The 25,527-nt window shown below is 33.2% G+C and overlaps 1 protein-coding gene and 1 long non-coding RNA gene across 3 annotated transcripts; both read right to left on the minus strand.

Annotated features, from left to right (window-relative positions):
• Window positions 1-384: 384 nt before the first annotated feature.
• Window positions 385-2,686, minus strand: LOC110038616 (pollen-specific leucine-rich repeat extensin-like protein 4). Its single transcript, XM_020743505.1, has one exon. The coding sequence runs from the start codon at window positions 2,608-2,610 to the stop codon at window positions 634-636; it is 1,977 nt and encodes a 658-aa protein (XP_020599164.1). The 5' UTR covers window positions 2,611-2,686; the 3' UTR covers window positions 385-633.
• Window positions 2,687-5,745: 3,059 nt separating this feature from the next.
• On the minus strand, window positions 5,746-25,527 carry LOC110038614. Of its 2 annotated transcripts, none has more exons than XR_002295438.1 (3): window positions 25,215-25,527; window positions 6,122-6,213; window positions 5,746-5,995 (listed from the first exon to the last, which is right to left on the minus strand). It is a non-coding gene; the product is annotated as an uncharacterized LOC110038614 (long non-coding RNA). The 2 variants fall into 2 exon arrangements; XR_002295439.1 differs by having other exon boundaries at window positions 6,122-6,224.

A 25,527-nucleotide genomic window follows, 5' to 3' on the forward strand; every position in this document is an offset into this window, starting at 1 on the left:
CTAAATCTTAATTTTAACACGTCATATATATATAGATAGCCCAAGGCTTGTGAGATAGCCCAAGGCTTGTGTAATAGCCTCCGGCCATTCCTTTTAACTATATATATATATATATATATATATATATTAATTGTAACTATTATCTTTTACTTATTCATCTCACTCGAGCAAATTAGTAAGGTGCGACCATTTGTCTTTATATTACACCCAACAAGTCTATGACATAAAATAAACATATTTGCTTGGATATTTTTGATGTGACATATAATAGATAAAAGAATCATATATGGGTTAATTTCATGTGCTTCATAATATATAATACAGATGAAAGGGAATAGATAACATTTAAATATTCTTGTACAAAGTCATAAATTATTAGGGAAAATAAATATAAGACTATGAAAAAGATATCAACAAATAAAATTTATAATTTATTCTATAACATTTTTCAGCTTCCTCTCCCTCTTCGTCTTATTTGTAGCATAAACACAAAGCAAATCGAAAAATTTTCTCTTTATATTCTCGCCGTATTGTAAATTTTATCACAGGAACAATAAAGAGATTAGATCTTCGTATTAGCCATGGTTCCTATCAAAAGTTGTGGGCGACCTCATTTTCCAAGTTCGTTATTCATTAATAGCCAGGGTAAATCGGCGGTGGCGGAGAAGCGTAACTATATCCACCGGTGGGTGGGAGGTTCACAATATCTGGATATTCTGATGGCGAGTAAGGTGGCGGTGGTGATGAGAAGTTGGGCGGCGGTGGCGGCGATGCTATTGTTGGAGGTGGAGGGAAGTTGACGGGCGGAGGTGGTGGTAAGTGGATCAATGGTGGTGGCGGTGCATACACTGGCGGGGCTGGGGAGTGGAAAACTGGTGCTGGTGGTGGTGAGTACATCGGAGTCGGTGGTGGTGGTGGTGGTGGTGAATTCACGGCAGGTGGTGGTGATTGCACTGCTGGTGGTGGTGACGGCGATGGTGACGGTGGTGGAGGTGTTGAGCTCGACGGAGTTGGTCTATTGGGAACTTCAGCAGGTTGAGGCGCTGGTGAGCTCAGTGGAGGAGGCGGCTTAGAATCTGGCGGAGGTGGGGAGCTGGTGTGCGCAACTGGGGAGACCTCCGTTGGCGAAGGAGATGGTGCCTCCTCCACAGGCGGAGGCGAGCTAATAACAGGGTTGGGTTCAGGTGCTGGGGCATGCATTGGAGCTGGCGTCGGAGATGGGTTCAGCGAAGGTGTCGGAGATGGATTCGGCGAGGGAGTCGGAGATGGCGGCATCACCAGCGCCGGAGTGGGGCTGGCAGCCACAGGAGATGGAGATGGAGAAGGAATTGGGGCTGCCGGCGCGGGGGTAATTGGCTTCAGGCTATGCTTCGGAGAGGGCTTTCTTTTGGACGGTGGGGATCCACCGGAGCTACCAGCGCATTTAGACTTGCTGCAGTCGACCGGCTTTCTCACCAAAGGCTCGCATACTTCGGGCTTTTTCTGCTTAGGCCGGTCGGCAATGCAGTTATTTTTGTCGTCGAACACAACTCCAGGCCTTGACGCAGCGGAGCACTCAGCAGCACTGCCTTTGAAATAATTAAAGGAGAATTTCAAATTCCTAAGTTTGGGTAACCTGCACACTTGTGCGGGAACAACTCCGGTGAGTAAATTACGAGCCAGATTAATTTCCTCGACCCTGCTGAGCCCTGCGAAAGTCTTGGGCACGGAGCCGGAAAAGAAGTTGTTGCTGGCATCGAACACGGTGAGATTACCAAGCTTGCCGATCTCCGGCGGCAGGCAACCTGAGAGATCGTTTCCAAGGAATAGGATTTCATTAAGGCTTCCCGACATGTCGCCGACGCTTCTCGGGATGCAACCAAAGAAATGGTTGTTAGCGAGAATGATGGCGGAAGCAGGAGAGCTGCCTAGGTTCTCCGGGATGGAGGAATGAAAGCGGTTGTCATTGAGAAATACCGCATCAAGGTTTTTTTCGAAGAGCTCAGCGGGAAGTTGGCCTTCGAAGTCGTTGTAGCGGAGATCAAGATACTTGAGAGCGGGCATGGTGATTACGGCAGAGGGGAAAGGCCCAACGAAGCGGTTGTTGCTCACGTCCAACTCGTGGAGGAGAGAGAGGCGAGATAAACTTTTGGGAATGATTCCGCAGAAGCGATTAGAGTTTATGTGGATAAGTGCAACGTCGGTGAGGAGGCCAAGCTCGAAGGGGAGATAGCCGGCTATATCGGCGCCGTTAAGATCAATACCGGCAACGACGTCGACAAAGGGATCATCGAGGGCGGGGGCGCAAAAGATGCCGGTGTAGTTGCAGACATGGTGCCCAACCCAATTGGCTGTAATGTTGAATGGGTCGGAATATATGGCATGTTTCCAGGCATGGAGGGCGACGTAGGCGCGGTGGAGGCGAGGATTTTTTATGCTGTCGCCGGTTTTGACGTTGAACTCATAGTGGCGGGCGAGGTCGCCGTTTTCAGGAAGGTTGTGGAGCTGGCGACGGGCAATGGAAGCGGCATTGAGGCTGGAGATTGAGGAGGCAAAGGGAAGAAGAGTGCAGGAGAGGAGCAGAATGAGGAGAGGGTGGTGGAGGGATGGGAAGCAGCCAATGCCCACCATCGCGTATAAACCCTTGGAGGGGCCTCAGGCAGGTTAGGGGATGAGAAAGGAAGAAAGGGGGAGGTTATAGTCTGGAATGGGGGAAGGCAAGCCATAGACGAGTGGCTGGGGGGGCTTTGCGGGGAGGAGAAGGTGCGTCGCCTTCTATTCTATTCTTTCACCTCCTCGCCCCTCTAATTTTTGGGGAAAATATTGTGTACGACGTCGACGTCCGAAGCGTGTGAATCTCGCATAACGGTCGGACGAAATATCTTTCCTAATTTTAATAATTTAAATGTGAATCTCGCACATCGATTGTTTTTTAATTATTGGGTTTCCTGTCTCTTTGGCTTCGCAGTTAATTTGTATAGTTTAGCTCTAGTATAAGCCAAGAAACATATGTGCCTCTAATCTATAATTAGGGGTGTAAACTAGCCGAAGCTCGTTTATATTTCGAGCTCCAAAAGTGTGTTAATGTTCGGTTTGTTTGCTTAGCGAGCTGAACACGAACCGTTCACGAACATAGTCGTTTTGACAACCCTAATCATGTAGCCATAAGATGTTGAAGATTGAGACAAGATTTAGAAATTATCATTTATATTAAAACATCATTTTAATCTAATTTAACACTTTTATTTTATTTTTTTAATTAATACTTTTAATTGATTATAAATATTTGTAGTCTTGTAGTCAAATTTTTTAAAAATACTACTCATATATATATATATATATATATATATATATATATACATATATATATAATTTATGAGTAGTATATCGAGCCAAAACGAGCCGAACATCAAACATGAGTTGTTCGTAGACAACTAGCTGTTTTGACAGTCCTATCTATAATCCCACATAAATTAACAAGTTTAAAATTTCGTCCATTAAAAACATGAAGGAGTCAAGGCAGGCCTATCTCTCACACTTAATAATTTATTCCATTTAAAGCACATCTTCATCTTAGAAAAATATTATATGCTAATTATTGCTGAATTTTTTTTATTTAAAAATTACATTAGTTGCTTATATTATTAAATGTCAAATAAGACTATTTTTTAATGGGGATTTTATTGTCATGACAATGAACAATTTGATATTTACCTAAGCAACACTATCTTTTAGCCACGCCGTTCTCTAAAATTAGCATCTGTAAAAAATATGGCTTCAATAGGGACCCATACAATCAAGAGAAGTAAAACTTTTTAAGTCCAACTTCCATTATATTTAATTTTATTTGTTTGGAATTTAAACTAATCTTTACTTCGTGCTAAAGTGATGGCAGATTGTGGTTTGTTGGATTGCTGTTTATGAATTCGTTTCTTTGATTTATACATATTTTTTTCATCTTCAACTGAAATTAGATGTTCCTGAATGGTGGACTAAATAAAAATATGTTGTTAAAAAATTTCTTTTAGAGATTTGATCTTGATTCAGGCCCAAGCATCTTTTTTTGAAAGAAATGTGGCATTTTAAAACGTTGAAATATATAAATTTGTATATTTTAGCTTAGCTAATTATTATTAAGAAGAGTAAAGTTGGAATTTACGTTCGGGGGAATTTGGACTTAACAGTTTAGCATTCACAATGCTCAACTGTGAAATGAGCAGCTTCAAGATGAGGGAAGAATGAAAACCTGTATTTATGGCATCATTTATAGCATGTTTAAACAGATTATTATTAATTAAATCAATTTTCTTGAGCACAATCTTGATGTAAAAGCATATAGTATCTGTTTACAATTTGTAGGAGTTTGGAATTCTAATTATGATATTCAATTTCATGATAGATTTTTGCACAACATTCAAAAGGATATGTGTAGTTGAGAATAGATTAAAATGAAGTGAAAGAATAACAACATGAAAGATGTCGCCCAACATTAATTATTTATAAAAATGTCAAATCATGCATGTATAATTAGTGCCTTTTTATGTTACTCATGCCATCATTTTGAACTTATTTCAACTTTTGTCGTTATTATTGTATTGCCCAAAAATGTATATAGAGCAATTGATACATTGTTGTTTATAAATCTAACATTCTTTTCTTTTTTTTCCCTTTTTTTTGTCAAATTTTCATACCGTAAACTTACATACATTGCACAATTCTTATTTATTAATAATAATATATTCTTTTTCTTATAATTGTGCAGATTGGAGAGAATAGTTGATAAGTTTTGTAGACCTCACATTTTTCTGGTATCACATTAATGGAAAATAAGACAATATATAGGTTATCATATTTAAATATGGTGGATATTGGCCTCAAGTTAAAAATCAAACGAGAAAGAGATATGATGGTGGGATCAGAGAATTGTTGAATTTGAAAAAGAAACGTTGACTTTACATGTGTTGAAGGAAGAGATTGAGTCCATATATTCTTAGCTTAGAGGACATAATTTTGAGCTACATTTTCTCTTATATGTCACATCACTAAAAGAGTACATGACTATCATTAATGACGTTGAATTGACAAAAAACAATTAAGCAATTTAGTGCAAATGATCACGTTGTAGCGTTAGTCACAACACAAGATGAGAGACAAGTTATTATATGCTCGAATAGCCAAGAAATAAAAGAAGACAGTCATGTTAGGCTTTTACCACTCAAGCCCAAATGGTATTGATAATATTTAGATTGATCAAATGTCTTGTCGTGAAGAGATTGTGATAACCAAAGCTAAGGAAGAAAAAAGATTTATTGGTTGGGACCCATTTCTGTAATTCTCAAAGTGCCAAACAAGCTCTCAGATCTTATACAACAACAACAACAAAGCCTTAATCCCACTACGTGGGGTCGGCTACATGAATCCTTTTTCTCAGATCTTATGTCATCAAAAAAGAAACTTCAACCTAAATGTGACACATAGTAATCAAACCCGAGTTGTTGTTATATGTTCCTATCGAGGTTGTTCTTGGAGAATACCAGCGGCATTATGTGGTGTAACGCTGATACTTTTGAGGTTAAAAAATTAGAACAAAAACATAAATGCTCAGCTTTGTATAAAGCAGGAAATAAACAGGCAACAATCTCTTGGATAACAAAAGAAATTGAATACCCTACCAAGAAAAAATCATGACATGACTCCAAAATAGATTAAGAATGACATACAGAGCACATATAATTTATCTTTTCCCTATATGAGAGTAGGAAGGTCAAGATAAAAAGCTCGAGAGAGAATTTTTTATTCAGTTGATGATAACTACATATGGGTACCAGCACAATAAGCATAACAAATTAATAAAAATGTAGGATCACATATTACATATACATGGGGTGAAAACGATTCAACCTTTGAGAGGTTTTATGTAAGCTATAAAATTTATCGGTTTTCTTGAAAGGTTGTAGAGACTTCATTGGACTTGATGTTAGCCATTTGAAGCCAAAATACTTGGGTGCTCTATTATCTGCAAATTCATTGGATGGTAATTACAGATTATTTACAATTGTATCTGTAATTGTTGAATATGAGTCAAAGAATTCGTAGAAATGGTTCTTAGAAAATTTTGTAGAATTAATTGGCACAAACTTACGAAACTTAGCAATTATATTAAATGGTGCAAGGCCTCAAAGAAGCAATCATTTTGTTTTTCCAACTGCGGACCATAGAGAGTGTCTGCACCACCTATGGAAGAGCTTGAAAAAAATTTTATGAAAGACAAAAGATTAAAAGTTTAGTGTTGTTGGATGCTAATGCATATATTAAAAGCCAGTATAAGTATAGTATAAATGAGATATGCATTACGTGCCCACATATTTGCTCTTATTTATTATCTTTGATTTGTAAGTGGTCGATAAGCAAATTCTTATGTGTCAAAGGAAATCATTATAATACAATCAATGTGGTTGAATCGTTCAATGCATGGATTGAAGAAGATAGGAGCAAGCCTGTGGTTAATTTACTTGATATGTTGAGAGCTAAGCTTATAAAACTAAGGGCAGTCAGGAAATTGAAGTCATCAAAATGGAGAGGTATACTAGTGTTGCATGCGTACGATTACACAAAAAATATTAGCACTACCAAGGACCAGCCTTTTGTGCGCCAATCATCAGCTCATAAAGCTGAGGTTTAAGGGGAGGTTTAAGGGCACTGTAAAAAGCAAGAAGTGAATATTGAAAGTAGAGAATGTACCTGCAAAATTTGGCAAGTCATAGATTACAATGTATTAATGCTGCAGCATTTATTGACACCAGAGATTACCCATTGTGGCATACTTACGTTTATGATTGCTACTATATTGATAGGGTTGCAGTGATGTAAAAAACAAATTTATAACTTCTCTCTACTACCACCTATGTTAATAGTATTTATGTTTTTATTATAGATACAAATTATCATTTAAGGACCAAATTTCTACTATTTTGGACTGAAGTACGTTGGTGTGCCCAACAGTTTGCGACCAAAAGAAAGACTGAAGAAAAAAATGATCAAGAACTTCCTAAAGAAGAATGGTCCAAAAATAAAAAAAAGTATTCAAAAATGCGGTTATTGTGGCATCTAAGGTCATCACAAAACTACATGCAAAAATTCACCGAGTTCATCAAGTTCACATTTGTCAAACGAAAATCTTGGATCATCTAATTCGGGTTGGATTAATGCAATTTTATTTTTTTTCTTTCATTCATTTGGTTACATGTTTAATAAAAAAACTTTATCTTTTAATTATACATTAGACTGATTAATTATTTACTATATTTATTTTCTCTCTAGCTTATGGGAAAAATACATGCAATTCAATCTGATGGAACTATCCTCACAAATGTTGAAGTATTTATTGTTCATTTTTAGCACGTGATTTATGAACTTGTTCCACCATACCTTCTATCTCTTTGAACAACTCTTACACTGTATTTTATAAATTTTAGATTGTCACATTTTCTTAATACAAGTAAAGAAATATGATGACTATTATGTTGCAAAATTTTGCTTCTTTTCTTCTTGAAGATATTGTCCTGAACCAATCTTATTTATTTTACATTAACTTCTTGTATCTATCTGGCTTTCTCGTGTCTTTAGAATATTATAGTACTCACATGACTTAATGATGAAATTACCTCTTAATAACATTCTTAGGTTCATACATCATGAATCATGCCTTTCACTTTTAACTACAGCTACAACAATAACTACAACAGCAAAACTTTTATTTCACCAAGTGGGGTCGGCTACATGAACCTTTTCTCCATTGTGTCCTTTCACTTTTAACATCAAGATTTATTTCAAAAAAAAAAATCTCTGATAATATTTTTTATTTTTATTATTTCGGATGCTAAGTTTAGAATGTCTTGTTTCTATTGATGCGGTGCATATCACGGTTGGTACTTGTTTTCTTGGATTTGTTACAAAAAAGAAAAGTTGTGGAGAGCTGTCTTCTTCAACTTTGTTTTGGGTTTTGTCACGTATAACTCTATATAGAATGAAAAAGAATTAAAAAGAAAAGCAATGAAATAAAATTACTTTTCCATCAAATAAAAAATACCACAATTTTAAATTTTAAAAAGTTGAATATATCTTTGCATGCATAAGTAGTGAGGTATGTATGTAAAAATTGAAGTTTAAGTGTTGTATATATGTAAATACATAAAAATTAAATGTTATGATGTAAATCTCGGTACTATAAAATCATATATATGTAGTAAGATAAAATTTGCACAAACTTCTATTGTTTCTTCAAGCACAACTCAATTTACTTAGGGCAAAATGCTGAAAATATGACTACAATTTTCTTATACAAATTTAAGATTAATTTTAGCTTCATGGAAACTAATCCTGAAAATTATAGTTTTGTAAAATTAATGAAGATAACTTTGCTTTGCAGCGATGCCAAAAACTTGGTTCTTTATTTATTAATAAGTAATTGAAGCAATTTATGTTGAGATTCTACGCAAGTATACTATCGTTATCAAGTAATACAGGACTTTCTGTTTAAGCCCCAAATATCGATCGCACGGGGAATGTTTAAATTTGAGATGACAATTTAAATTAAGAATTTCACAATAATAAAGAAAGTCTACTATACTAATTTCAAATGTTTAAGGTGCTATCAAAACTAAATTATCAACTACTAGCAATATTGTAAAGTAAAGTTAAACTATAACTATCAAACTATGTTTCTGTGATGAAGTTATCAAATATTAGAAAATATTTTTCCCACCACAATGAGTTTTTGGTTTAATGAAAGAGATAAATGGTTTCAATTTATATTGTGTCAAATAGGAGCAATTTTAATTCTCTACCCTTAGTCAAGTGTTCTAGAGAATCGTTGGTTAATTTTAGGTTTAGTTTTTAAGTTTGTGGTTAGATTGGGAGGATACTGGCTCTCACTCCAGAGTTCCTACTTCCCTTCCCCTGAAGGCTAACTCTCACTTTAGTTCTTAAACATTAAGCCCAAATTGGAGATTTTATGGTGTGATTTTAGTCTGTCACCCTAAAATCTCCAATTCTTCGCTCAATAATATATATTTCCCTATTTATTTGCACTCAATTCCCTGAACGAAACACTCCTTTATAAAATTGAATGTGATTCTCACATTGTTGTAGAACTGATACTCTATTTCCCGGATCATATGTTCCACAACAAATTTTAACATTTCAATTGGCCAGATCGAAAAGTAAATTAAGAACATAGTGGAAAAATCATGATAATTTATTTTATATTTTAAAATTGACACATCCAATTATCTCTTCATTTCACCATATCTCAGGAGTAGAAAGAAAGGAGAAAGACAAAGAAAACTACTAAAACTACTCAGACTTCATGAGAAAGATATAACAAAATACGAGTTTCATAAATAAATGAAAGTTTATACAACAATAATAAACAAAAACCACTTATCTGTAACTATTTCTCAAAACAAATCCCTTGTAGCCTCTCTTGAACTCTTTCTCTCTTTACAAGACTCTTGATTTTCTCTTTAAAGATGTATGGAAGAAGAAATCTCTCACTTCTCTCCCTCTCTTAACAACTCTTAGGACAAAATCACACTCAGACTCACCACACTAAACAATAGAACACTCAAGTAAACTCAATTACCCTCTAGCCCCCTCTAATTACCACTTTTTCTGAGCAATTTTCACTCTAAATAAAGCATAATGTCAGGCTCTAAATAAGACATAATGTCAGTTTTCTAAAAGGCGTCTCCAATAACTCTTCAAAAAGCGTCCAAATTCATCGAATCTTCTAGAATTTTGCCCAGCACCTACATTAGCGCCCGTAGCCCGAATTTAATTTTGTGCTCTCTGTCAAATGGCGTCGTCGGCGCCCACAATATTCTGGACTCCTGCTTCTTGTTGGCGTCGTCGACGTTGAGTATTTTTTTCCAAAACGTTATTTTGACTCTAAGGGTCCGTTTGGGGCAGCTTGTGCGTTTCAGGATAAGCTGCTTATCCTGAAACGCGGACCGCGGGACGGCCACAGGGGTCGACCCGCGTCCTGCGTTTAGTGTAAAAACCGAAACGAAATTTCAGATAAGCTGGCGAAACGCGCGAACCAAAAGGTACGGCGGCGGGGGTTTCAAAACGCCGCCCGCACTTATAAGCTGCCCCAAACGGACCCTAAATTTCATCATTTTTGCTTCATTTTTGCTTCAAGTCTTGAAAATCATCAACCTGCAGCAAGACATAAAAATTATCTTGTTTTAAAGCGCAATATCACCAAAAATGAGTATAAAATAAAGGTCTAAAAATGCATATATTTTTTGTGCATCAAAATCCCTCAAACTTAAATGTTACTTGTCTTCAAATAATTCCTTTACTATATAAAAATGACTTATGGCAAAGAGTTTTAACTTCTAGATTTCCACATTTTGGTCTACTAAATATAATAGCATAACTTAAGAAAAATTTAAAATAACTTCAGTTAATACTAAAGGTATAAGAATATCTAGCAGTCAAGTCTAAGATTTCTGATTCTCTATTCTTTTCAAGGAAAATTTCAAATTTTCATATTAAAGTCCCTTAGATTATCCATATGAAAGAGATCTAAAAGTCTTCATGAAAACTTTATTAGTAAATATGCTAATACAGGATGTTAATACTTTATAAATAAGCTTAGAAATGTAATCAAGTCTTCTTTATTAAGTTGATTTAAGTGAAGTCAAATTTTGATTAGGCATCTCCTCAAGTTTCTCCTCATATCTTTCTTTTCTTTCAGGATCATTTTCAATCTTTTTTCTTTTCTCCTTTTTTTTTTATATATGAGGATTACTATATTTGGATAGCCTTTAATGATTTTGAACTTTACTATCCTCTTCTTAAAATAAAATTTTTTTCATATTCCTTCACTTTATAAATTCATATTAGCTTTGAAGATTTTTCATAAAGTTTTATTTTTTTTCTTCTTACATGAAACACTCTAAGATTATTAATATAAGATTCTTATTACTTCAAAAATGAAATTCATTTACTTACAATGAAAAAACATAGTCTTATTCTCTCATACCAAATATCTTAATCTCTAAAATTAATCTTTATTATTGAAAATTTTTACTTAAGCTTACTATATATTTAGAAGCATAAATATAATTATACAAAATTAGGCTCTACCACCACAGGTCATGTTAAATTAAAGATTTTAAAATATAGTTCATTGAGGACAAATAAAATTAAGTTTCTTTCTTTATTTCTTTTCTTAAAAATGAATTTTTTTTCCTCCACAAACTTAAATTTTTAAAAGATTAAACATGAAAAACTGAAATTTCAGGCTGAAAGAAAACAATTAATACACAAGGAAAAGACTTACCTGTTGAAGATTTTGATTTAGAAACTTAACTCTGAAATATTGCAGCTGCTAATATGAAATACTACAAAACTTGTACTACAAAACTTGAAACATTAACTTGAAACATTAAATAACATATAATAAATAAAAATGTTTGATGAGAAAGAGTTAACTAAAAATTAAAATACAACAAAGTACTAAAAACAAATAAGAGTATTAAAATAAATTTCAACTATAAAATTTCTATTGTTATAGTTCACAACATCACATTTAAATACAAATCAAAGTTTGACACTTAACAATTAAAAAATAACAATAACAAAATGCAACAAACAATAAACTAAATAAAAGATCAAGAGTATGACTAAGAAGATATCAGCACTCATCATCATCATCATCATCTTCTTCTTCTACATCAAAGTTTTCCTGCTGCTGATAAGAGGTAAAAATAGGGTGACTAGGAAACTATACTGAGTGGTCACCCCTCATGTATATGACCATAGCATCATCACATGCAGCATCATACTCAAACTTTTGTCTTGTTAAATCATCATTATGTGCATTTATGGACTCCAAATTTTCAATCCTGCTCTTCATTCTTAAAATATCTCCCTGCTGGATCATCATTTGATTTGTTCCATAGTTCCATAAGTCCTTGGAGAGTAGGAGTGCTAGAAGTAGAAAGAATATCCTTACTCCTACTTTCCAATCTCCATTCAACATGAGATTCATAAGTTTTAATATTTGCAGGCCCAATCAGTTTAAGAGGCTCAATCAGTTTAAGAGGCTCAATCCTAGGCTCAATCCTTTCATCATCAATTCTAAAATCAACTGTTGTCTGCTCACATAATGTGAAGATCAGGGCAGGGTGTGCTAATCCACCAGTCGTCTCACCCAAAGAAAAAGAACGAGTGTTTCTACAAATAATAGAGCCTACATCTGTCCTGTTCATACGTTGAATACAGAAGTTCAGGATGGTTCTATCCCTAGTAACTTCGCTATGGTGGTAAGTAGGTATCATTCTGGCAGATATAAAGTAATGTCAGGCCTTGGAGACTACATTTAACATAAAAGCAGGGAAGTTTACCTTAACATTATTCTTCACCTTCCAAGCTCATTTCCCATCATTCCCATCAGTAAGAAATGACCATCAGTAAGAAATGACATGACTTCCTCCAGGATCTTATTTGTAGCAGAGAATGCTTTGTACTGACAGCTATATACATCCTCCAACTGATAAAATCCATTAATTCTCCTAGGGGTGAATTCAACCATTTTACCACGAATATAGACGTTAGACTATAGACGTGGTCATCAGAAGTCTCTCTAAAGTTGGCATAGAACTCCCTGACTATATCAATAATAGCCTCGGCAGTAAAGTAACAGAAATTATCCGACTGTCGAGCAACAATCAATCTCTCGACTTCACCACCCGAATTTTTGAACGCTCGATCTTGAATTACTTTCTTAGTTTAAGCAGACTATTGAAACAAATGCTAGCTTTGTAATTCACAAACTTTTGATCATCAAAACCTACTTTTCTCTTTCCTTTACTCATCCTTGGTGCCATAGCAGATTTTCTAGAAAAAATGATAAAATCTAAATAAATTCCAAAAATTTTGAAAATCATAAAGTGGAATGTTCTAAACTTAAATCCACTAAATAAGAGTTTTTTACCAAAGGATTTTCTCAAAATCTTCCCAAAAATTTCAAAATTTCGAATCTAGGAAATGTAGAAGAAATCATTGGTGAAAAATTAAAAATTTTGAGTTCAAAGTATAGCTCTTACCAAGAGAAGATGAAATCTGAACTTCTTTTGTGTTCTAATCGCCTCAAATCCAAGCGTTAGGAAGCCCTAGGGGTGTAAACCGAAGGTTGAAGGTGACCGAAGGGGTAAAAATGATGTTTTTACTGTACAAATCGCCGAATTTTAAGGGATTGGTGAACTTTTGGGTCTCGGGTGTCGTCGGCACCCATGGTGGCACCATTGGCACCAGAGCCAAAAATTTTAATTTTTCGCCTTTTTGCAATTTCAGTTGTTTCCAATTCACTCCAACATCAATTTAGTCTTTTTAAACAATAATATTCATCCTTAAACAGTCCACAAACAAATGTTTTACAAACAACACAAAAACTAACTTTTATATATGAAATTTCTAACTTTTACAAACATAGATTTTTAATGGCACTCACACATACATAAAGCAAATCACACTATAATTCGGCGTCGAAATCAAGCCACAACACTAGAACGCTGAAAACTAAACTAAACATACAATTAAAGTTTTATAAGTTTAAAGCAAAGCAAATTCAACACAATCACACAGTTTTAAAGCAAATCCAACACAATTACATTAAAAACATAATTAATTTTAAACAGTAGAGAGTCCAACTTCTTCAATTACTCCTCTTCATCTTTAGTATTTTCTCCTCCTCTAATATGTCTCATAGGCTGGTAATGGACATACAAATTGTAGAATGGTCGATACGGAAATTGATCAGTGAATTTCCATCTATCCATTCATTCTTCTTGAACATCTACAACAAACCTGCTTCAATTATTCATGTATGATCAAAGTTTTCCTTCATCCTCCAATCTAAGTGATCAAAAAGGTAATTAAGATTTCATATTGCATTCATGATACATTGCATTCATCTATCGCATTTATGATATTCTAAAATTCTCTTTCTATCTTCTTTATTTTCTTCTCTAAAACTATTGAGCTTCCAACTATATAAGGCATTAAGAGTGTCAAAGCATGTGATGAATGATCCAAGATAATATCCAACGCTTCATTTCCATTCACAATATAGTTTTCATCAATAAGATTTATGGGCTCCCAGGGTAATAATACTTTCTCCTAACTTTCATATGGCACTTGAGATTAACTGCAAAAGTAAAAAGATTGTAGAATGATGCCCCAATCCATATATAGGCCCATTCATAATAATACTCATAATAGATTTAAAAATAATTGATCTCACATCAATGGGCTTTCTTATTTGAATGCAATAGTTTAAAATTGCACTTTTTTTGTAACTCTACTAATTTTCATTGTATGGAGTAGTTTTGCAGAGATGAAGAAATGTCAATATTTAAATATCGGATTAAGCAGTGAAGCGGAGAAACTAATGTACCTCTCATCTCTGAACCCAATTATCATTTTCATCCGTCAGAAATTAGTATACATCATACATCATATCCTTCGTTGGTATAAAGTTCGTCTAATGACAGATCAGCACGCTTTTTATTATAAACATATCGTTAATTCGAGACGGAGTAAATGTTACACCCTTACCTCAAACGAAGACAACTCTTTGGTTAATTCCATGTAGGTTAGCATAATATTCTTTTACCACCGGAACAACTACCGCAGCAGTAGTGTAGCAAAGAACTTCTCAATGTCTCTGTACCATGACTTTTTCAATCTAAGAACTTGGATTACTCAATCCATGATTGACAAAACCTCTCTCCTTGATAAGTCTCTTCTTAGAGATAACTTTGTCGTATAATTTCTGAGCGTCAAAACTGACGAACTTTCTTCTATTGAAAACTCCATACCTTGAAGTGTTTATGGAGTTGGAAGCCATGGATTTCGAAATCTGGAAGTTTCTGATCGTCCAAAATAGTTTTCATGCCTTTAAAAAGACCTCTAGGCAGTTATTTTGAAGTGAAATCCCGCCAAATTCGTCCTGACTGCCGAAACCGCACTAGGAGCTATCGGCGCCCCCAATGGCGCCATCAGCTCCATGGCTTCTGTAAAAGGGCGTCGTCGGCGCCAAAGCCAAAGTTGAGTCTGTTTCGTTTTTTGGTTCAATTCATTTCCAGATTTTCATCCAATACCAAATTTTATCTTGATATTTGATATATAAGATTGTGTAGGATTCTAAGATTTTATTATTTTCTAATATAAAGAACAATTATTAAACACAATACTAATATATATATATTTATTTAAACTGTGGCATGTGCACTTCATAATAAAATTTCAATCGATGTCCATTAACTTTAAATATTTTTCCAGTTTTAGGATCTTTAATAACTACAGTTCCATAATGATAAACTTTAATCACATTGAATGGTCATAATCATCTAGATTTCAGTTTTCCTAGAAATAATCTCAATCTAATATTATATAATAGAACCTCTTGTTCATGTTCAATATTTTTTTTTATAATCTTCCGACATATTTTCATTTTCTCTTTATAGATTTTTGCATTATCATAAGCTTTATTTCTAATCTCCTCAAGTTCATTGAGTTACAACAATCTTTTCTCACCACATCCTTTAGATTAAAATTAAATTTCTTAATGGCCCAAAATGTTTTATGTTCTAATTCTACTGGTAAGTGACATGTTTTACCAATAATAAGTATATATGAAGACATTTCAATAGGAGTCTTATGGACAGTTCTGTATGTCCATAGTGCAGTATCTAATCTAACAGACCAATCCAAGTTAAAATCCAATTTATAAAGATTAACAGCTTTTTCTAAAATTCACTTTATTTCACAATTGGTCCTACCACTTTACAAATGACGCCAAATTATTGGGCGTTAGACTGGGGATGATAAATCTATGCATAATATTATATTTTCTAATCAATTTCTCGATCCTCTTATTCATAAAATGAGATCCTTCATCCGTAATAATCTCTCGATATTTCATATCTTGTAATATTATTTTTATTTAAAAATTTAGAAACACTTCAAGCATCACATTTAGGTACAACAATAGTTTCAATCCATTTGGACATATAATCAACAGCAAATAATATATATAAATTTTCAAATAAAGACATAAATGGTCTCATAAAATCTAATCCTCACATATCAAAAATTTCAACTTCCAATGTGTAATTTAGAGGTATTTCATTTATTCTAGATATATTTTTTACTCGCTGACATCGATCGCATGTTTTAATATATTCATTAACATCTCTAAAAAGTGAAGGCCAATAAAATCTAGCTTGCAAAATTTTATGTGTAGTTCTACTAGTTCCAAAATGTCCTCCAAATTCAGAATCATGACATCATTCAATTATTTGTTTAGTTTCTTCGTAAGGCACAAATCTTCTATTGATTAAATCTTTACACTATTTATATAAATGTTGGTCATCCAAAAAATAGAATTTTGAATCATAAATAAATTTCTTTAATTGTTGATTCTTAACATCTGACGGTAGAATATCACTCACAATATAATTTACTATATCGGCATACCACAGTATATCCTTTATATCAATATTATATAATTGTTCATCAAGGAAAGTTTTTAAAATTTTATTTGCAAAATTATTAATATTTCTAGTTCTAGTCTAGACAAATGATCAGCTATTTGATTATCATTTTCCTTTCTATCTAACACCACAAAATTGAACACTTGCAGCAGAAGTATCCATCAAATTAATCTTGGTTTAACATCTTTTTTTTGCATCAAATATTTGATAACAGAATGATCTGATAACAGAATGATCTGTTGATTTGTATGCACTATACATTTGGCTCCAATTAACTAAGGTATAAACTTATCAAAGGCATAGACAATAGCTAATAACTCTCTTTCAGTATTTGTGTAATTAATTTGAGCATCATTTAGAGTTTTACTAGCATAATATATTACTTTAAAAACCTGTTATACATTTGCCCTAAAACAACTTCAATAGCATGATCACTAACATCACACATTATTTCAAATGGTTTCTCCCAATCAGGTGAAACTATTATAGGAGCAGTGATTAATTTTTTTTTTCAATAGTTCAAATAATTTTATTTATTCATCATTATAATTAAATTTCGTATTCTTTTTCTAAAAGTAGGCATAATGGATTAGTAATTTTTGAAAACCTTTTATATAACGTTTGTAGAAACCAGCATGTTCTAAAAAATTTCTTACCCCTCTAACCATAGTAGGAGGCGGTAATTTCTGAATGACTTCATTTTTTGCTAGATCTACTTCCATACCATTTTAAAAAATTTTATGCCCAATTCAATTCCTCATGTAACCATAAATTGACATATTTCCCAGTTTAATACTAAGTTGATTCTTTCACAAAATTCCAGAATTTTTTCTAAATTATTAAACATAATTCAAATGAAGTTCCAAATACAAAAAAATCATCCATAAATATTTTCATTCCACGTTCAAATAAACTACTAAAAAATGACATCATAAATCTTTGAAATGCCGCATGTACGTTACATGCTCCAAAAGATATTCTATGAAAAACAAATGTTCCATAAGGGCTTGTAAATGTTGTTTTCTCTTGATCCTCAAGAGTAATCAAAATTTAGTGATACCCGGTATATCCATCTAAAAAAAAGTAATATTTGTTTTCAGTCAATCTATCCAACATTTGGTCTAGAAAGGGTAAAAGAAAATGATCTTTACTAGTGGTCATGTTTAATTTTCTATAGTCTATAAAAATTTGTCAACCAGTAACTTGTCTTATTGGAATTAATTCATTTTTCTCATTTACTTCAACTGTCACTCCTTTCTTTAGAACACAATGAATCGGACTTATCCAAGCACTGTCTGAAATAAAATATATAATTCCAGCATCTAACTATTTTAAGATTTCTTTTTAAACAACTTTTTTTCATTATTAGGTTTAATCTCCTTTGAGGATCAGCTTTAGGTTTATATTGTTCATCTAATAGAATTTTGTGCATGCAAATTGAAGGATTAATTCCTTTAATATCTGTTAAAGTCCATCTAAAAGCCTTTTTATATCTTTTAAACATTTCTATTAATTTTTGTTCTTGAATTTCAATTAATATAGAAGATACAATAACAGGTAATGTAGATGAATCTTCTAAAAACACATATTTTAAATGGGCAGGTAATACTTTCAGTTCAAGTTCAGGTGATTTAATACTTGAAGGAATAAGATTTTTATTATCATTTTCTAAAAGGTCTAAAGTTTCAAATTTGTCATAAACATAATCTAAATTCTTTTCTTTTATTTCATTCTTATTCTCAAAATACTCTTCTTGTCTTAATTTTTTTTTCAAACAAAAGAATATTTAACGTTAATTTTTTAAGGATTTCCAAAAATTTTGTAAATTGTTTATTTTTATTCTTCTGTTTCAATCGTTGAGTAAACAGATGTAGCGGTTTTTCTAAGGAAATTTTTTATTGGTTTATTTTCATCATTATCGCTTTCAATTTCTACCTTCTTCTCCTCTACTTCAGTTTTTCTTTGGATTCTTGTTTCCACTTCTTTTTCACTTCGTAATTGAATAACTTTAATTTGCTCCTTATTCTGATCTTTTGGATTATCTTCAACAAGACTCGAAAGAATTCCCGAAGGTCTGTTACTAAGTGAAGTAGCAATATGTCCTAATTAATTTTCAATATTCCAAATTGTATCTCCTTGATTTTGTATTTGATTTCCTATGTTCAACATTATTTCTTTCATAGTCAACTTCTTCTCCTTAACTTGTGATTTATTATTAAATCCAGGAGGATAATAAGGTTTATAGTTAGTATTCCCTTGGTTATTTGAATTTCCTGAGGGGTTCACCGAATTGTTATAATTATTTCAAGTAAAATTAGCGTGATTTTTCTATCCAGGATTATAATAATTAGAATAGGGATTATTATTTCGATTATTTATAGCATTCAAAGTTTCATAAGACGATTGATTATCAATTATCTATCCTAGTGAATTTTCCTCAAATATTGATGATATTTTTCAATATAGAAGCAATTTGACATGCTAAAATAGACATCGCATTAGAATCATGAATATTAGTTATTCTCTTTGTATTTACCCGTTCAGAGGATCATTAAAAATTATTAATAGTTATTTTCTCTATTAAAGAGTATGCTTCATCAAAAGGTTTTAACATTAATGATCCACCTGCAGTAGCATTTATAATAGAATAATAGATCTAAGTTCTAAGTGATCCTACTAATCCAATGTAAAAAGTTTGAATTATTAACCAATCTAATAAAGCATGATGTGGACATCTCCTAAAGAGATTTTAAATCATTCTCAGGCTTCTTATATTGATTCTCCTTCGAACTGATAAAAAGATGTAATATCATTTCTAAGCTTAACAGTTTTCGAGGGTGAAAAATATATTTAGCCAAAAAATGTGATAGTTCTCCCCAAGTTCTGATAGATCTAGGTGCTAATGAATTTAATCAAGCTTTAGTTTTATCCCTTAATGAAAAAGAAAAAGTCTGAGTCTGTCAACATCATTAGACACTCTATATTTAAAAGTAGCACATATTTCAACAAATTCATAAAAAGAGTATTTTTTTTCCTGCCCTTATCCAATTGAAAACCCAAATAAGACAACGGAAAAGAAGTCTTGTTACAACCCGTATAGTCCATAATCCAATTCTTCTTAGCACCATTTATACTCTTGGAGCAATAAAAAGAACATTTAAAGGTATTAAAGAGCAAACCAGAGACTATCTGAAACTTTAAAATCTCGTCCCAAACTTTTTTTATGGATCTTTTGTGAGCATTGGTAAATATAATCAAATCATCAGCAAAGCACAAGTGAGAAATACTCATTCTTCCTTTATGGATATAATTCAAACTCGGATAGTAAGTAAACAAGCCATTTAAGCATATTGATAAGTAGTCAAAGGCAATAATGAAGAGATATGGTGAGAGAGGATCCCCTATTTGATACCTTTGGAAGCTTTGAAATACCCTTGCTTATTACCATTAATAAGATAGAATAATAGTTATCATTGAGGATTCTATATATAAGCTTGCAGAAGACATTCTTAAAGCCAATAGCTTGAAGGATATCTATAATGAATTCCCACCGAATAGTATCGAAAGCTTTTTTAATATCCATTTGAATATTATATTCCCTCCTATGTTATTTTTATCAATATCCAAGAGAAGCTCTTGAATAATAAGAGCATTATCACAAATATTTCTCCCTTTGATAAAAGCAGGCTGATTCAGGCTAATAATATCATTAAGAATATCATAATTTTCGATATAATCTTGGATAGAACCATATTCAAACTGATAGGTCGAAAAGCATCCCAAGTAGTAGCATTACACACCTTAGTAATCAACACAATATTAGAGGATTTAAAATATTTTGGTAGATCTTTACAACGAAAAAAGTCTTGAATAGTATCCACAATTTTCTTAAGAATAATTTCACAATTGTATTTATAGAACTCAGCAGAGAAACCATTAGGACCAGCAGCTTTGCCAGTCTCCATATGGTCAATAATCTCTTTCATTTCTAAACACCTAGGAATACAAGTCAGCACGAAATTATTAATCCTAATACCATCATTATAAAGATTACGGTCAATAGGATAAAGAGTATCACCATTGCTACTGAAAGCATTAGAAAAATATTGAACTCCATTATTAGCAATTTCAGCCAAATTATGAAGAACAGTACCATCAGCATTGACAATTCTAGAAATCAGATTAGCATTATGACGGCTTTTAATACAAGCCTGGAAAAAGGCAGTATTCCTGTCACCATTCAAGAAATTATCCTTAGCAGCTTTTTGAGCGTAAAAACTTTCCTCCATATTAATAACTTCTGTCAACTGTTTCTGTCCCTGAAATAAAACATTCCAATCAATAATATTATTAGCATAATCAGTTTCCAAACCTTTAACCTTATCTTCAAGAGCCTCTTTATTTCTTTGAAGGTGCCCAAAAACTTCCCAATTCCATTTCCTAAGAGCTTTGGCCAGATTTTTATGTAAAGACCAAAGCTAATGCCCCGCAGAGCCAAACACCTCCACCTTCCAATTATCTTTCAGAAACTGTTTGAAACTAACATGATGCATCCACATGTTATAAAAATGGAATTCATAATGATTAATATAAGAACTGTTCTTTATTTTTAAAGAATAGGAGCATGATCAGAAGCATCAATAACTAAATGAGTAACCGTATAAAGAGAAAATTTATTGATCCAACTAGTATTAGCAACATATCTGTCAAGCCTTTCGAAAACTTTCCCTCTATGCCAAGTAAATGGGCTTCCATTAAAACCCAAATCATAGAGCTCTGCATCCATAAGAGTAGCATTGAAATCATCTATCAACTTAAAATTAGGATTGTTTCCTCCTTTCTCCTCAATAGCACAAGAAATAATATTGAAATCACCTCCCATAAGCCAATCCTCATTATAAGGATTTAAAGATTTAATCAAATTCCATAGTTCATAACGTGCTTGTCTAATGCAAGCCGCATAAATAATAGACAAAAGAAAAGAATATTGAGCATAATGGCTACGAATATGCAAGATCTGAGAGTGATTGATAAGAATGTCAATCTTTAAAAAACCTTTCTAGAAAAACTAAATTTTGTTATTAATATTTGCAAAAGATTTGAAAGCACCAAATCTTTTCATATAAACAACATTATTCCCCACAGCAACCATAGGCTCCAGAATGCTCATAAAGTTTAAATTATAGGTACGAATAAGATTATGAAATCAATTAGAAGCATTAGATTTCGCAATGTCTCTAATATTCCAAAATAAAGTGTTAAACTTCATCAATAACAATCTTTCCCCTGTTAGATCTACTAACAATAGTCTTTTCAGGCCTATCGACTTCTTTTCCCTGTAAATGAGCATGTAAGGCTTTAGGATTAACGTAACTCAGTTCACTATATCCTTTAAATTTCCTTTTTATGGATAATCTTTGGATCATCCAATCCTCTTCTAATTCCAAATGAGTAAGAGCAGGACCTTCATTTGTAAAAGGACTAACGTGCAAAATCAATTGTTTATCAACTTGCAATTTCCCAGAATGGGAATGAGAACTAATGCAATTATCATTCCCCATCCCATTAAGAACCAAAATTCCAGTATCAACAATAGTTTTCGAAGTAGTAGCAGAAGGAGGAATATCATTTGCAAGAATCAAGGAATTATCTACTAATTTGGGAACAATAGCATTGTTCAAAGATCCCATATCAACATTGTTATTCACATATGATATAGAGAATTCATTAATATTTAAAGACTGTAAGGAAACAACGGTATCTGCCTTATGAAGTTGGTTAATCTCAGGGGATTTAGTTTCCACATTCAAATCATTTTGATTTTTATCACTACTGTTTTTATATTTCCGTAATTCAGGATGAGCATTGTAACAATGAGAAATGAGATGTCCAAACATTTTGCATTTCGTGCAGTAATGTAGGACACTCAGCTTTCTACCAATACCCATCATTTGAATTCCCCATCCAAATAGAATCATGAAAAGCAGAAGTAACATCGCGCTCAACCAATATTCTAGCCATCGAAGGCCTGGACAAATTACTCGTAGCCAAATCCATTTTCAATGGTTTACCTTTACCAGTTTACCATAAATTGATCCCAAAGAATAAAGAACTTTCGGATTAAAAAAATGAAATTTCAACCCCGGAAATCGTATCCAGACAGGCACAATAGGAGTCTCTTCTATAGGAATAAAACCAGGGGTCCATTTAAGAAGCTTCAGATAACACTTCTCAATGGTCAAAATCTTTTTTGCAAAAAGAGAGGTATAGTCCTCTTCTAATTGCAATTTTATCATCAGATTTTGATTATCTATCAAACCCAGATTCCATCCCCCCATAAGATGCAAATAAGAAAAGAACTTTCGAATAACCTCCAATTTAGGATGAGCAAAAACAAATTTACCGATTAAAGTATACTTTAAAGGCTCATTCAGGATTTATGTATCTTCTTCAGAAAAAGGAAGTGCAGGTTTACCATTCTTACGGGAAGCTTTTTGAAGCAAACCCCCATTAGGGTTCTCAGTAAGTTGGCCATGAAAATCTTCAGAGAAACAAACTTCTCCCACGCCATAAGGTTTACCTGTGACCACATCTCTGAACGATGGAGCACCCGAAGCCATGGTTTAAAGCTGGATAGAGAAAATCCAGCCCAAACTTCCGAAAAACGAAGAAAACTTAAGAATGAAAGCGTTGAGGAACCAAGTCGCTCCAAGAAAGCTCCAAGAAATCCATCAGCCTAGATTTTCTTATCAGGTCCTTTAATTCTTCCAATATGGCTAATGCAAAGCTAACTGTGAACTTTTGGCAATGATTTTAATGAACATATAGAAGTTTCAATATAAATTGATCTCTTGCGACTTAATTTTAAGACAAGATTCGAGAGCAATATGCCTCTTAAGATGGCTTGTCCCGACAATCTTGGAAACTTCTTCCAATATGGTCAGTGTTGTATGCAAAAGTTTATTTGCAATTTTAAAATTTTTTTTTTTTTTTTTAAACGGAAGCATCACAAGGTAAGTTGAGATTAGGCAACGGATTACTATCTCGGTCGATGCTCATCAATGTCTACAGTGAATATGTTCGTAAATATGAAAATTTATGTGTTAGATACATAAGTATATTAGAATTGAGTGGTATGTTCTTTTTATCTCGCAACACCTGAAGAAATTAGAATTGCGGTATTTACAAGAATACCGCCCAATTAGGGTATTTTCAAACATACCAATCAAATGTAGGTATATCAAAGCAAAATGTCGCCCAATTGTTAATGGTGAAAGATTGACAGTGTTAGCAGTAGAACCATCAACAACAACTTTAACATATACTGCGTTAATGAGTTTAAATTTTATGTCATACAGGTAAACAAAAAAATACATCTCTAAACAAAAACATAAAGCACATCTCTGATGCACTTTGGTTTGCATCGTTCATACTTCTTAATACATTAACTCATCTAAACAAAAAAAACTCAAGTAATAACAAAAGCATATCAATGACAACAAATAAAAAATGTAATTATAACTTTCATAAGAAACTAAATCCTCATTTTTTTTCTTCATCCCCACCCCCCCCCCCCCGTTGATTCTCTTTCAAAATCATCTCGATCAAACGATTCATCATCCATTTCAGTAACCCATGTACAGTATTTACAGTCATCTCTTGAGCAATTTCTCGGACATCATAAAATTTTCTTCCATGACTCACTTTTATAGCTAGTGAATACCACACATGATAAATTACAATCAAAATAATTTCTACTCAGTCTCGAGCTTGAAGATTGACTTAAATTCATCTTCTGCACCCAAAAGAAAATTTCACTTAAAATGTTTTAGAAAATAGAAAATAAACATGTTTAAACTTCTTACAAATTAAAAGCTGTGTGGAATCCATAAAAATTTTAATGTTTTTAAAAGCAAAGCCATAGCGACACGATGCATTAAAGATTTGGAAAAATCTTTATCCATCTATAAACTATATGATTGAAACCTTCTAAGATAATGAACTCACGGCCAGGTATATGGTGAATTTCAAAAACCTTCTTTTTGACTCAATCTGCTGGGTATTTCCTCGCATGATAATTGGGCATTTGAACTTTCTTCTCTCCATACCTGAGTGTTAATTTTACTAAAAGAAGCTTCATGAATATTTTTACTTACTAGACGGATTAGATAGTTTTTGGCCTCCATTTTGCTGACATTATGATACATAAAAGATTTAAGATTTTTCATTTTCTAAAAGGTAACACAGCTTGTAATTTTGCGTTCAATTTTAATTGTTTAAAAATTACGCTTTATCTTTTCTTTCTAACTATCAGCTTTCAAATCCAATTCACAGGATTTGAAAGAAAAACGGTGTCAAGAATGGATTCCAAATGAAATAAGGCTTTGCAACCAATCCTAAACATATCTAAGATGCGAACAGTCATTAAGATACCGTGCAGACAAACTTTAAAGGAAATCTTTAGTTGTATGAAATTCATGAAGCAAAAAAATCGAAGTGATCAAGAAAGTGCAAAAAGTCTGGAACATAGCTACTTTAAGGGAATAGAAAGCAAAAAGATACAATTTTCCATCTCTTTTTTCTCTACAAAAATCTACAGATAAAACTTGTCTCTTTCTTCTAAGAAAATTAGCTTAAATACGACATTTGTAAATATTAATTACTTACCTCTAAAGTCAATTTCACTTTCCCTGTTACTTGCCCGTTGATTACTCAACTTTCCTTCCTTATGCTTAGTCTTTCCAGCCGCTGGTTGCTCCATGTGCTATGCCGTGGAGGAAGGAGAAGAAGGGCGAAGAGTGAACCTAGAAAAACCAAAAAATATTGAGTCGCAAGCAGCGTCGGTCGACAACGGACGCACCGGAGGAGAAGAGCAAAAAATAAACCTCGCCGGGTGTATAAAAACGTAGAAGAAGCGAAATTCTTTACGGAGGTTTTTTTTTGAGAGAACGGCGTGGCTATCCTGCGTCCGAGGAAAGAG

Source organism: Phalaenopsis equestris, unplaced genomic scaffold (genome assembly GCF_001263595.1).
Source record: "Phalaenopsis equestris unplaced genomic scaffold, ASM126359v1 Scaffold233290, whole genome shotgun sequence".
Classification (NCBI taxonomy): Eukaryota; Viridiplantae; Streptophyta; class Magnoliopsida; order Asparagales; family Orchidaceae; genus Phalaenopsis; species Phalaenopsis equestris.